Source organism: Lissotriton vulgaris, chromosome 6, assembly GCF_964263255.1.
Source record: "Lissotriton vulgaris chromosome 6, aLisVul1.2, whole genome shotgun sequence".
Taxonomy (NCBI): domain Eukaryota; kingdom Metazoa; phylum Chordata; class Amphibia; order Caudata; family Salamandridae; genus Lissotriton; species Lissotriton vulgaris.
The window spans coordinates 1,788,815,222-1,788,829,801 of NC_141694.1; the positions used below are offsets into that span (position 1 = coordinate 1,788,815,222).

The 14,580-nt window shown below is 49.0% G+C and overlaps 1 protein-coding gene across 3 annotated transcripts in view; it reads right to left on the bottom strand.

The window, feature by feature from the left end:
- ESCO2 (establishment of sister chromatid cohesion N-acetyltransferase 2) overlaps window positions 1-14,580 on the bottom strand; it is a 224,337-nt gene that overhangs the window by 16,177 nt on the left and 193,580 nt on the right. For all 3 annotated transcript variants that reach the window (XM_086928046.1, XM_086928047.1, XM_086928048.1), the window contains exon 10: window positions 1,269-1,444. In XM_086928046.1, coding sequence (XP_086784172.1) covers window positions 1,269-1,444 — 176 coding nt within the window. The remainder of the gene's footprint in view (window positions 1-1,268; window positions 1,445-14,580) is intronic.

A 14,580-nucleotide genomic window follows, 5' to 3' on the forward strand; every position in this document is an offset into this window, starting at 1 on the left:
GCAACTTTGATGCGATCCGCTGGGACGCACCGCCGATGACCCCTTCCAACATAAAATACTCCCTACCATCGCGGGCTTTTAAGAAATTACTTGTGGAACCAATGAGACCTATTTGAAAACAGCCATGCGACTTGCTCAACTCGAGCAGATACTGTAGTGCTCCCTTTGTTGTTTACCCTGTCCTGATGAAGACCCCGATGTAAGGCACTAGACACGCCTACACATGTAGCGTGGGGTCGAAACGTCGACGGCTACCTCCATCCTTTGTTCAGTTGACTCTCCCGCACTATTCAGAATATTCTTGTGTCAACAGAAATTGACCTAACTTTCGGGATATGCTTTGATCCCCCATTTTTCGGCTCAGATATCTGAAGCCATGAAATTGTATTGTAATTTGAATTAATTTCGCAATACATTATTTGTCACCAACTTTATTTCCTCACTTTTTCTCTTCCCTCACAGCATCACGCTATCCCACCCCCCTTCCTTTCTGGAGCACTGTTATTTACCAAATAATATGGTGCATTCATTGTGATTAAGTGACATTGTTTGATATTCAATTTTTTATTTCTCCACAATAAATTCAACCAAAATGTATTGAGTTCCACTGGGACCCTTCTTTACCACACCACAGTGTTATCGGCCCGGCAGAACTGTCCAACTGGAAATAACTCTGCTGTATTTTCATATTACAGGCATATTCAGGCATCAGAAAGTCTGTCATTACTTGCCTTTAACAAATTCTTCGAAGTGCACAGCAACATCATGCTGCAGGATCTAAGAGTTCTTCTACTTGTTCCCCCCAACACCCGAAGTGAGCACTACTACCTTCTCACACCGTGCCACACTGGTAAATACATAACTGCCTGCCCATTCCCCTGCCCAATGTCTCACCATCCAACAGACCATCAAGGTCCAGCGTAAAAAGACATCCTTGAAAACCACCAGCCAGAAAGACAAAAATAAAATCAGGAGGCAGCAAAGTTCCAAGACTCTATGATGACCCTATTTGTACCAAAAAACTGCTGGTAATCAGAGATACAAATAATCATAATTCAGAAGGGGATCTAAGGTGGTGACAGATTTCACAGGGGAACAGTTCTAAAAAGCATACTTACAACATGTTTGTCCAATACCGGAGTTACAAGTGTCAACCAATGAGAACACAGGGCTTTTTTTTTATCAAGATCAGACCCCAAGCTTCAAAACCACAGCCTCACAAAGTTACAAAATTACCTTCTTTGGACTAAAGTTTAAAGCCCACTTACCGGACAGTATCCATCATACGAGTAGCGATGCCCTTTCTACGCAGGAGACTGAATACCCAAATTCTGCTGATTCCACAAATGGCAGCCTCTGGCTTTGTAGAGCAGCGCCAGGCACGCTGGTTCTCAGCTTCGTTTTGTGGTTCTTTGTGAACTGGATCGACCAGGACCCGGTGTGCCTACCAAGTACATGTATTTTTATTACAAAAAGTGCTAGGAAATGCCTACTACATGCAGCCTAATTAGCTGAGGCAGAATAAACTATCAGAAACAATGAGGATTCATCTTATAGTGACCCCACTCAAGTTACTTTATTTAGACTTCAGGAGCAGACATTGTTTTTCGTGCCCACAACAGTATGCTGAGAGACTATTTTGCAGCCATTTCCATGATCATCATCAACAAATTGGGATGTAAAGCATACATTATTAAGAATTCTAATGGAAGGTAAAGTGTTACAACCTCTTGGGATGTGTGCTATTTCAAACCTTTATAAACTACTTTGCTCCATCGAGGTTGATTATTATTTTATACAAGGTCCTTTTCATACAGTGTCCTTCTACAATACTAGTGTGGCTGCTTACCTGATCAACGTGGCTCGCAGCTGGTAAATAACAGTTTTATAATAATGATTACTCAACTCCATTTACTCTGTAAAAATGACCTTCTTGGACATTTCTGTGAATTTGACACTGCCTCCCATTCACCTGTTATTTCCAGGCTGATTAATTACAAGCGAACAAAGCAAACACAAGGCGATGATGGACGGAGCGCTTGTTTCCGGTCCAGGGAAGACATGGCTTGGCAGTTCGGGCTGAAATGTTCCCATGAGGCACAGGGTCAAGACTAATTTGCATATAGCTGTGTCTGAACTGAGATGGTGAAGTGAGCAGGCGGGAGGTGCTGGGGCGACCAGTGCCCTCGGCCTGGTCGCCCCCGCACCTCCCGCCTGCTCCTCCTTACCTGCCTGAGCCTCGCACCCAGCGACGCCCCAGCCGCCACAGGGCCGCCCCAGCCGCCACAGGACCACCCAGCGACGCCCCAGCCACCGCAGGGCCGCCGCCGAGCCCCCAGGCTTTCCCGCCGGTTCCCACGAGACCCCGCCCCCCGGCCGCCGATTGGTTCCCGCGCTCCCCGCCTCCCCGCAGACCCTCCCTCCCGGCTCCCCTCTTATGACGCCCCCAGAGCGACCGCGCAGCGGACGCGCGCAGCGGGAGCACCGATTGAGCGCCGAAGGTGCGCCAAAGGTAAGCCCGTCTGCGCCTGGACCGCGCCCAGCGCCAGGACCCCTGGCCCCCGCAGACCCCTGCCCACCCGCCGGACGTACGACGCCGCCACCCTCAACGCACTCAACACCGGCCGAACCCCTGGATGCTACCGAGCCACCCCGAGACGCACCCACGGACCCTTCACCTGCCAGTCCTGCAAGTTCTCCTGCATCCGGACCTGCACTGCACCAGCGCCCACCAAGCCGAACACCAGCAGCAACCACCTGAAGTGCATCCTGCTCAACACCCGCTCCGTCCACAGACACGCCGTCCAGCTCTGGAACCTCCTCGACACCACAGCTCCTGACGTTGCCTTCCTCACGGAAACCTGGATGAACGCCTCCTCAGCGCCCGACATCGCCATCCCAGAGGGCTACAAGATCATCCGGAGAGACCGCGACAAGCAGACTGGAGGAGGCATCGTCATCATCCACAGGAACAGCATCCGCATCTCGACCAACACCGACGACACCCTGACAACCGCCGAACACCTGCACTTCCAGATCCACACCGACCCCAAGACCACCCTCAGGGGCACCCTGATCTACCGACCCCCGGGACCACGCACTCAATTCAGCGAAGACATTGCTGACTTCATCAGCCCGCACGCCCTCCCTTCCGCTGACTACATCCTCCTCTGGGACATCAACTTCCACCTGGAGAACAACAACGACCGCAACACCACCACCCTGCTTGATAACCTCGCCACCCTCGGACTCAAGCAGCTGGTGACCACCCCCACCCACCTCGCCGGACACACACTCGACGCCGTCTTCTCGTCCAGCAAAGACATCGCCTTCAGCCACGCCACTGGACTCCACTGGACGGACCACAGCTGCATCCACTTCACCTTCAGAAGGACCACGGTCCACCACCACCAGCAACAGGCTGCACGAAGAAGCTGGAACAAGATCACAGCCGACCAACTCGCCGAATCCCTAAGCCAGCACCCTCCCGACAGCTCAGCGAACCCCAGCCAAGCCGCCGACAACCTCACGAAATGGATCTGCACCTGCGCGGACGAACTCGCCCCTCTGAGGACCCCGCCCAGCAGACCCGGAAGCAAGAAGGCCCCGTGGTTCACCGACGAACTCAAGAGCTCCAAGAAGAACTGCTGTGCCCTCGAGAAAGCCTGGAGAAAAGACCCTACACCAGACAACATGACTACCCTCAAGCTCGCCACCCGAAAGCACCACCAACTGATCCACGCCACCAAGAAAACAGCATTCAAGGACCGGCTGGACAACAACGCACACAACAGCAAGGAACTCTTCAACATCGTGAGAGAGCTCTCCAACCCCAACGCCGGAACCAACGACATCACCCCATCGCAAGACCTCTGCAACTCCCTCGCCTCCTACTTCCACAACAAGATCGCTGACATACACAACAGCTTCAGCACACAAACAACGCTCCCCACGACCACACCAACGCCCCCCACCACCACCCTCAACGCCTGGACACCGATCAACCTCGAAGACACCATCAGCACGATGAACTCCATCAACTCCGGATCTCCAACCGACCCCTGCCCTCACCACGTCTTCAACAAGGCCGACGCTGTCATCGCACCCCACCTGCGGGACATCATCAACACCTCCTTCGACACCGCCACCTTCCCTGAGAGCTGGAAGCATGCCGAACTCAGCGCTCTACTAAAGAAACCAACGGCGGACCCCACCGAACTCAAGAACTACCGCCCCATCTCGCTCCTCCCGTTTCCAGCCAAAGTCATCGAGAAGACCGTCAACAAGCAACTGGCAGCCTTCCTCGAGACGACTGGATCCCTCGACCCATCTCAGTCAGGCTTCCGGGCCAACCACAGCACCGAGACCGCCCTCATCGCTGCCACTGACGACATCCGAACCATGCTGGACAACGGAGAAACAGCAGCCCTCATCCTCCTGGACCTCTCCGCGGCATTCGACACTGTCTGCCACCGCACCCTAGTGCAGCGCCTCAGCAACGTCGGAATCAAGGAGAAGGCACTGGAACGGATCATCTCCTTCCTCGCCGGAAGGACACAGAGAGTCCGCCTCCCCCGTTCAAATCAGAAGCCACGGAAGTCATCTGCGGCGTCCCTCAGGGCTCCTCGCTCAGCCCCACCCTCTTCAATGTCCACATGAGCCCTCCTTGCGGCCATCGCACGCCAACACAACCTGAACATCATCTCCTACGCCGATGACACCCAGCTGATCCTCTCCATGACCAACGACCCCGCCACCGCCAGAGCCAACCTACACGAAGGGATGAAAGGCGTGGCCGAGTGGATGACGACCAGCCGCCTGAAACTGAACACAGACAAGACGGAAGTCCTCATCCTGGGCTCCTCACCCTCCGCCTGGGACGACTCCTGGTGGCCCCCCGCCCTGGGCAACGCACCCAAACCGACCACGCACGCAACCTGGGCTTCATCCTGGACTCCTCCCTCTCCATGACCAGACAAGTCAACGCCGTCTCCTCGTCCTGTTTCAACATCCTGCGCATGCTACGCAAGATCTTCCGTGGATCCCCACCGAGACCAGGAAGACGGTCACCCAGGCCCTCGTCACCAGCCGTCTGGACTACGGCAACGCCCTCTACGCCGGAACCACCGCCAAGCTCCAGAAGAGACTCCAGCGTATCCAGAACGCCTCGGCGAGACTCATCCTCGACGTCCCCAGACGAAGCCACATCTCCAGACACCTGAGAGACCTGCACTGGCTCCCGATCAACAAAAGAATCACCTTCCGGCTCCTCACCCACGCACACAAAGCCCTACACAACCAAGGCCCGACTTACCTCAACAGCCGCCTCAACTTCTACGCTCCCAAACGCCATCTCCGCTCGACCAGTCACGCCCTCGCCGCCGTCCCCCGCATCCGCAGAGCGACAACAGGAGGAAGGTCCTTCTCCCACCTGGCCGCCAAGACTTGGAACTCCCTCCCGACCGACCTACGCCTGACCCAAGACCACCTCTCCTTCAGGAAGAAGCTCAAGACCTGGCTAAAGAACGATGATGGAATCAACCAAGATCTGTGACTGGGGGTGAGTGCCTGAAAGTTTTAGCGCTCCCTCCATCATTTCCTTGTGTTAGATGAATTACGGGTGTGAAGGCCCCGCTCTGCTTCACTCTTTCCTTCTAAGTGGTCCCAAACAGGTTGTTTGCTGCCTTATATATCCTGCTTTTGACCTCTATTTTGTGGGGCATCCCAGCGGTCCTTGCTCAGTCCACCTAATTAGCAGCCCTTTTTTGTTCCTTCCGACTTTCCTTCATGGCACACACTGACAACACAAATTAGGCTGGATGGTAATATTTGTGCTGCCCGGTCTACCTCCCAAACAATGCTGGTAGTGGCCAAATGGATGCGCCCCTCAAACGTGTGGACTATCAATGGGTCATCTAGTCCTGGCACTCTCCTCATCCTTGCACAGAATACCTTGGCTTCTAGTTAGACCAAATCGTTCAATAAAGTTTCTTCTAATTATTTGTTTTATTTCAGAACGCTGGGAAAAGTGATTATGTTGCTCCCTAAACCATGCCAGCGCTGTTATCCAGGCCGTCAAAGGGACGTGCTTGTCCTGTGGCAACTCTTTGCATCGAGATCAATGGCACATAAAAATGTCATGCAATGTCAATTTACTTGAAATAAACAAACAAAAATAAAAAAATCTGCCAACATCCACTAGGTTCATGTGAAAAGAATAAATCACTTACCGTATGAAACTATCCCATTTTGACTCTTAAGGTGCAAGGCTTATCTGCAAAAGCATGAATAGCTCCTCCATACTGAAGGGTAGTGCCATCTGCTTTCATCAAAACTCTGTTGTGATATGCTGATACACAAGTCACATATAGGCACCACTGCTGCGTGTTGACATCAGGTTTCCTCCTTTTTAACACACCGTCAGATGCGGAAATATGTATGATAAGACTGATGTGATAAATAGCAGTGGGAAAATCTAACCTAGAGCCTTAAGAATTCTCAACGTCCACTCTAGAGAAAGGGGAGTCTGTGATTCTGTCCATTAAAAAGTTACCAAAGGTAAGTAACTTATTCTTCTGATGGATACTGCTACCCTCAGATTGTTCACCTTTTGAATCTGTACCAAAGCATTCCACCCCCCCAAAAGGAGTGGAATTACACTAGTAAGTCAAGCAGGATAGAATGTGCAAACTAGACCTCCCTGCAGATTCAGTAGTCCCTGTTCAAAGTATTGACATAAACGCATGTAGTAGTCTGAAAGATATGCAGCACAGAAATACCCTGAGAGAGGGTTGCATATTCTGTATTCAGTCTGATTGTAAGAGACAGAGGCCCTTGGGAGAACCCTTTTGGCAAACGCATAACAAAATATATGCAGTGGACAATTTACCAAGATACGGTTCTCTTCTGATTTGATCTTCAATACTTCGGACAGATGTATCCATTAAACAACTGATTATGAATGTGGCGCTGGTTAGATCTATACATATTGATAAGGGGATATCACAGGTCTAATTATTGGAATATCACTTCTTCCTTGTATGTCGGGGAAAAAATGCCGGAAACGTGATGGACCTCCCCATATGAATGGGTAACACTCCTTCATGAAAAAAAAGGAGGTTGTGTTCCATGAAGTAGCTTTTCTGGGAAGAAGGTTGTATGTGCAGCGCAGACTGACAAGTCCTTCAGCATGCTAAAGCAACAGGCGGAAATTATCACAATGGAGAACTGTTTTAAGAGTAAAAAGCGAAAGAGCCCAGCTTTGAAGAAGCTCAAAGGCTACAGCACACATCAGGAAGGTCAGGACTAGATTGAGTCCCACTGTGGCATAATAAAAGGAGCAGAAGGAAATAAATGTGATAGCCTTTTTAGGAAACGTGTCCTAACAGATGACTCAAATAATGAGGGCTTATCATGACCGATAACCTTTACCTGTGCCCAAAACAAAGATCAGATGACCTATACATCAGACAACTAAGCCTCTTAAGGATTAACACAATTCTATTTACACCCGAAGACAAAGCTAGTCCAACAATATGAATATAGAGATTTAGTTGAAGGGTGGTGCACTGTCGGGATGACATCTAGGACATCCACTAAAAGGTCAAAGCTCACATTTGATCCCACTCGATCTCCATGAATAAAGTTGTAGATTGTAAATGTTCGATTGAAATACCCTGCCTTGCTGCTGGGATTGCAAGCCCTCTCGAAGGAGCAGTGGAGGTCAGCATTGAAAGTACCAGAATCGCCAAACCCAATCCAGGCTCACCAGATTGATATGCGCTCTATCCGCCACACTTTCTTCAGAACGTGCAGGATTAGAATTAGTGATGGTAATGTGTAGAGAAATTTCTATGGAAGATGGAACACATCCCCTAGAGATTATCGAGGAGTAAACTGAAGGATGCAAAATATGGGAAACTAAACCTTTTCTGAGGTGGGAATTGATCCATCACCAGAAGTAGATGCATTCATGTTCAGTAAGTAAGATGAGACCTGCCGCGCTTGTTCCCCCTATGATTTTGTGGAACCCCAAAAGGTGACTCACTGGCAGCATGATGCCGTTGAGTGCTAGCCAGCACCACAGCATCAGCGCCTCCACTCCTCCTTATCGGCAGCAAAACCACAAGGCGGTTGCGTTGCTAGTCAGCACATGAATTGGCCTTCCCGTGATTGCCAGAAGAAACACCTTCACAGCCAAGCATATAGAAAGCAGATCCAACAGATTTAAGTGGTAGTGTTTTTGATGGTGACAAGAGACTCCTGGTTTCCACATCATTTAGGTGGCCTCCCCAGCCAAGGATGACACATCTACTACTACTATTGCCATTGGAAGGGAAGAACAGAACAGCCTATTGCTCGTCAGATAGACATCTCTGATCCACTACAGCAATTTCAAAATGCTGTGAGAAAGTGCCATCTTTCTTGCCTTGGTATGCCCCCACTTTTTTCTGAACTGCTGATGTGCTTTGACTGAGTGTGCCCTGGGTTACTGCCAACCAGGTACACAGGGCCTGTGTTCCTTCCCTAAAACGGTGTTGAAACTAAAACCCAATTGGCATCTCTGGCCACCTATCAGCCCCTAGTAAATGGTACCTAGGTACCCAGGGCATGGTGACCAGAGAAGACCCCTGAGGACTGCAGCACTTATTGTGCCACCCTCAAGGGCCATGTACCCTGACACCCACACACTGCCTTTGCAGGCTGAGTGTCGAAGTACAGAATAAACAAAGAGGCGACATGGCACACATCCTTGTGTGCCATGCCCACAGAACCCACTGCCTTGGCATACTTCAGTCACCCCTCTAGCTGGGTACCCTATGCCAGAGGTTTGGGCACAGGTGCATGAGCCCTATGCCCCTACCGTACCCAGGGCTATTCCTGGGCACTGTAAGTGCAGTGATGCCATTGAGAGTATATGGTGCTGGCAGGTTGTCGTTACGAACTCCACAGCACCATAATGGCTACACTGAAGACTGACAAGTTTGGTACCAAACTTCTCAGCACATTAAACACGCACTGATGCCAGTGTGGGATTTAATGTAAAATGCACCAGAGGGCATCTTAGAGATGCCCCCTGAAAACCTAACCTACAATCAACGTCTGGGCTGAGAGGCTGCAACACAGCAGACATGTTGCTGGACCCCCGGTGGAGAGCCCCCCGCTCTCCTGGGCCTGCAACAATGCACATCCTGGGTGAGGTGCTAGGTCTCCTCCCACGGGATGGGCAGGGGGAAGCTACAAAGGCATGCCGCCTCTGTGAGCTTCTCCGGGCCATTTTCTGTACCCAGCAAATGGCCCCCACCAGTTCTGACCCACACTCTGGCGGGAAAACATACCAAACATTTTGCTTACTTACCGCCAATTTGTGCAGAAATTCGTTTTTGTTGGCCTTATGTGTAGGAAGCTGGCTCTGTATATACTATACCCAAATGAGGTATAATGTGCACAGCATCCAGTGGAACCCCAAAGGTGTGGAGAGGTAAAAGTAGATAGAACCATACTCTCTATTTGTTGTAGCGTCAGCGAGCAGTAAGGCTTTATCAGAGGGTAGTGGTAAGCATTTGTTGTACACACTCAATCAGCAAATGAAGTCACACACTCAAAGACTGAACTCAGACCAAATTGATTTGTATAAAAATATTATGTTTGAGGCATATGAGCTGCAGATCCTACATTTAGCAATAGATCGCCACCTGGTGTTGGGCACGCATGATTGCAGGTGGTTGTTGTCTTCTTGGAAGAAGTCTTTTGTAGTCAGGAGATAGGTGACTCCTCCCTTGGACAATACTGTGCATGGTCATCGACTCCATCCTCAGATAGTTTTTTTCCGCCACTGGGTTCGGATGAAAGTTTTCCGCTCCGGCTAGAAAAAGACTTTCTGCTTTTTCGAAACGAGAAACTTCAAACAAACTTCTTTTGACATCGAATAGACTTTCGACATCACCAGCTACATTCCGGTGCGTCGACGCGGGCCGTTGGGCCCATCGGCGCCGTGCGGCCTACGCCTCATGGAAAGAACTCCATTCAAGAGATGCCCGGTATGTCGAGCAAAATTCCCTCATAGCCATCACGAGGTTTGCAACCTCTGTCTCTCGCCAGAACACAACGAGTCGACCTGCACAGCCTGTGCCTCCTACCGATCGAAGAAAACAATTTGAGATCGGAGGGCCCGTCGACACGAAATGAGAAGATCAGCACCAGCACCGGAGGCCATCTTTGAAGAGGAGATCGTCGAAGAAGACGTCTCCGAGGACGAATATCCAATCGAAGATATCTCTGAGGACGAGGCTCGACTCGGCGCAGAGGAGGACTTGCCTGAGCTCCAGATAATATCGGGGGCAGAGGATTCGGACGATTCGATCCCGTCGACAACCTGTGAGTACATCTGCCCCTGCACGACAGACATTACCCAAACAGAAGGCAACGGTCAGCACTCTGCCCATGGGGCCCAGTCGAGACCGACATTTAGCCTCTAACGCCCCGCCTTCGGGCTCGGCTCTGAGGAAAGAGAATACGCCTTCCGGTGCCTCGGTACCAAAGAAACACCATGTGCCAGTTACACCTTCACCATTTGCACCGAAACATCCTTCGACGCCGAAGGATTCATCGGCACCGAACATAAAAACTCCTTCGGAGCCCAAAGAGAAAGACACTTCGGCACCCGTACCATCGGCACCAAAGACAAAAACTGTACCAAACACGAAAGCTTCAACTCTGAAACCTTCCGGTTCAAAAAACAAGGAAGGGAAGCCAGTTTCCGGCGTCACAGGCCCAGCAATACCCTTCTCCCTGCCGAAACATTTAATAATGGTACCGAAGACCCCAGATAAAGCTAAACAGCATTCGGCTCCGAAAACATTGCCAAAAGAGACTACTACTACTCATAAGACAAAAAGTACTAAACAACCTCTATCGGCTCTGAAAAAAATCAACGCCAAAAAGGATTATAGAGGAGGAAGAACTGTTTAGACCTGATCCTAAACAGAAAAAAGTCCATATTAACCCAAAAACTGGACATGTGGAAGCAATCCCTTATAAGAAGAGACCAGCAGATACACCACTTACACCTGTGGTCCCTGCCAAAAAAGACTGTGCAACTTCTCCAATGCACCCTTCCTCTCCTTCACCTTCTTCCTCTCCTGTTACTCCATATGTAGAACCTATAACTTCTCCTATTCACTCTCCTGCATCATCACACCACACTGATGAGGAGTATGATTTGGGTGGGGGGGGGATGATGTTCCAGAACAACATACATACCCTCTAGATGAGGACGTTAACACAGAATACCCTAAGGATGATGATGCATATCATTTTTCACCAGATAATGCACCAGACATCCCTGATCCTCAGTTCTACCCGACAAAACCATCCCCTACAGAGGACAGTATTGGTTTTAATCATTTGTTAAACAGAGCTGCAATGTACCATGGGATTCCCATGCACTCCGATGACCTTGAGGAGGACTTCTTGTTAGACACTTTTGAACAGTCACAAAGGTCTACACAAATATTACCAATGATTAAGGGAGTCATAAAACATGCTCCAGAGATTTTTAAAGATCCAGTAAGGTGTAGAGTGTTAAATCCTAGAATAGAGAAAAAGCATAGGCCAGCACCAGCTGATCCAGTATACATTAAGGGTCATCTGCCACTAGACTTATTGGTAGTGTCTAATGCGCGCAAAAGGGCCAATTCTCAAACTTCTGGGGACACACCCCCGCCTGACAAAGAGTCCAAGATCATTGATGCGTCAGGGAAACGAATTGCTGCACAAGCAACAAACATATGGCGCATAGCAAACACACAGGCTTTACTCTCATGCTACAACAGGGCTCATTACGATCAACTAGAAAAGCTAATGGAACACCTACCAGATCAACACAAGGATCCGGCAGCAGAACTTTTACAAGAAGGCAAATTAATTTCAAATGCCTCAATTAAATGTGCACTAGATATAGCTGACACAGCATCCAGAGCAGTAAACACTAGTGTTATTCTCAGGCGTCAAGCGTGGTTACGCATCTCTGGTAATTGTTTGGGCCGGAGGTAGATAATACATTAGAAAAGATGAAAAAGGACACAGATACCGCTAAGTCTATGTGGGCATTACAATACACCCAGACTAGAGGTTATTTTAGCCGCTCCTCTTATAGAGGAGGCTCCAAGCACACCGGCGCGAAATCAACATCACGCAGACCTCCTCCAATAGAGAATTTTTTAGAGGAGGATACAGAGGCAATAACAACAAGGGAAGAGGTAGAGGTAGTAACAACAACCGTTCCTCTTCCGCTCCCAAACTACGACTTCCCTCTGCCTCCCCTACAGCATTCCACTCCTGTGGCGGGGGGGGGGCAGACTTTCACAGTTCCTACCTGTCTGGAACACCATCACAACAGACAGGTGGGTAAGACAAATTATCCAACATGGCTACTGCCTAGAACTCACAGCAAACCCCCCCAAACATACCACCCAGGCAGCGTCCAATGTCTGCAGACCACATAACTCTGCTTCAACAGGAAGTTCTAGCACTCCTGTAAAAGGATGCTATTCAAGTAGTTCCATTAGAAGAACAAGGAACAGGAGTCTACTCCCTGTACTTTCTAATTCCAAAGAAAAACGGGACCTTAAGACCAATTCTCGACCTCAGGCCACTCAATTACTACATTCAATCAGATAATTTTCACATGATCACCTTAAAACATGTACTCCCATTACTAGAACAAAAAGATTTTCTGGTCACACTAGACCTAAAGGACGCCTATTTTCACATCCCAATACATCCTGCGCACAGGAAGTATTTAAGGTTTGTCATACAAGGACAACACTATCAGTTCAAAGTCCTTCCATTCGGGGTTACAACAGCACCACAAGTGTTTACAAAGTGCTTAGCAGTAGTTGCAGCACATCTCAGAAGACAACAAATACAGGTCTTTCCCTACCTAGACGACTGGCTCATAAAAGCAAGATCGTACAACCAGTGTGCACAACACACAAAGCAAACAATTCAAACACTGCACAACTTAGGGTTTACGATAAACTACACCAAGTCGAACCCAGAGCCTTCGCAAGTTTATCATTATCTAGGAGCTACTATAAACACATCAGTAGCTCAAGCCTATCCCAGTCAAGCCAGGATTCAAAGTATTCAGAACTTAGTCTCCCTTTTTCAATGCCAGCACTCTCTACAAGCCAGTTGTTCATGAAACTAATAGGGATGATGGCATCTTGCATCTTCATAGTTCCACACGCAAGACTGCAGATGCTCCCACTACAAGAATGTCTAGCACAACAGTGGAATCAGGCTCAAGATCAGCTAACAGACCTGGTGTTGGTGGACAGCCGTACATATCGCTCTCTACAATGGTGGAACACCAAAAATTTGACAAAGGGACGGCCGTACCTAGAACCGGTTCCACAAGTAGGGCTCACGACAGACGCATCCCTCTCAGGATGGGGAGCCCATCTCCTGCATTATACCACACAGGGTCAGTGGAACAATCAACAGAAACAGTTCCACATCAACCACTTAGAGCTGCTAGCAATTTTCCTAGCACTCAAAACTTTTCAGGTACAAATTCAAAACAAAACTGTCCTAGTCCGGACGGACCATATAACAGCTATGTACTACATACAAAAACAGGAGGGGACACACTCTCTGCAACTGTCCCAACTTGCACAGAATATCTGGAGATGGGCCATCCCTCAAAACATACATCTGAAGTAGAACACCTGCCAGGGATACACAACCAGATAGCAGATCTGTTAAGTCGTCAATCACAACAGATTCACGAATGGGAGTTGCACCCACAAGTACTCCAACGATTCTTTCAAATGTGGGGGCATCCACAAATAGACCTCTTTGCCACCCACGAGAACTCAAAATGCCCAACCTTCTCCGCCAGGTTTCCACACCCAAGGTCGTAGGGGAATGCATTATGGATGAATTGGTCAGGCAGATTTGCGTACACTTTTCCGCCTCTCCCACTCATTCCACTAGTAGTACGCAAGCTCAGACAACAGTCCCTCAAACTGATACTAGTGGCCCCTACATGGGCACGTCAACCGTGGTTCACCAAGCTACTAGACCTCTCAATAGTTCCACATCAGAAATTACAGCTCACGCCATCCCTGTTAACACAGAACCATAAAGAAATAAGACACCCAGAACCAAGCCAACTGAATTTGGCGATCTGGCTCCTGAAGTCCTAGAGTTTAGTTACTTAAACTTACCACCAGACTGTATGAATATAATTAAAGAAGCTAGAAGTCCCACTAACAGAGCATGCTATGCTGCTAAGTGGAAACGTTGTGTAATATACTGTAACAACAATCGCATTGATCCTTTGGACGTTTCCATCCAAAATATCATTTGCTACCTTCTACATTTACAAAGGTCCAATTTGGCTTACTCTTCCATACGCCTGCATCTAGCAGCGATTGCAGCGTATTTACAAAATAGACAACATCTAGCTATATTTAGAGAACCTGCAATAAAAGCATTTATGGAGGGATTAAAAAGAATAATCCCATCCAGGTTACCACCTGCTCCAGTATGGAACCTGAATGTGGTCCTTAC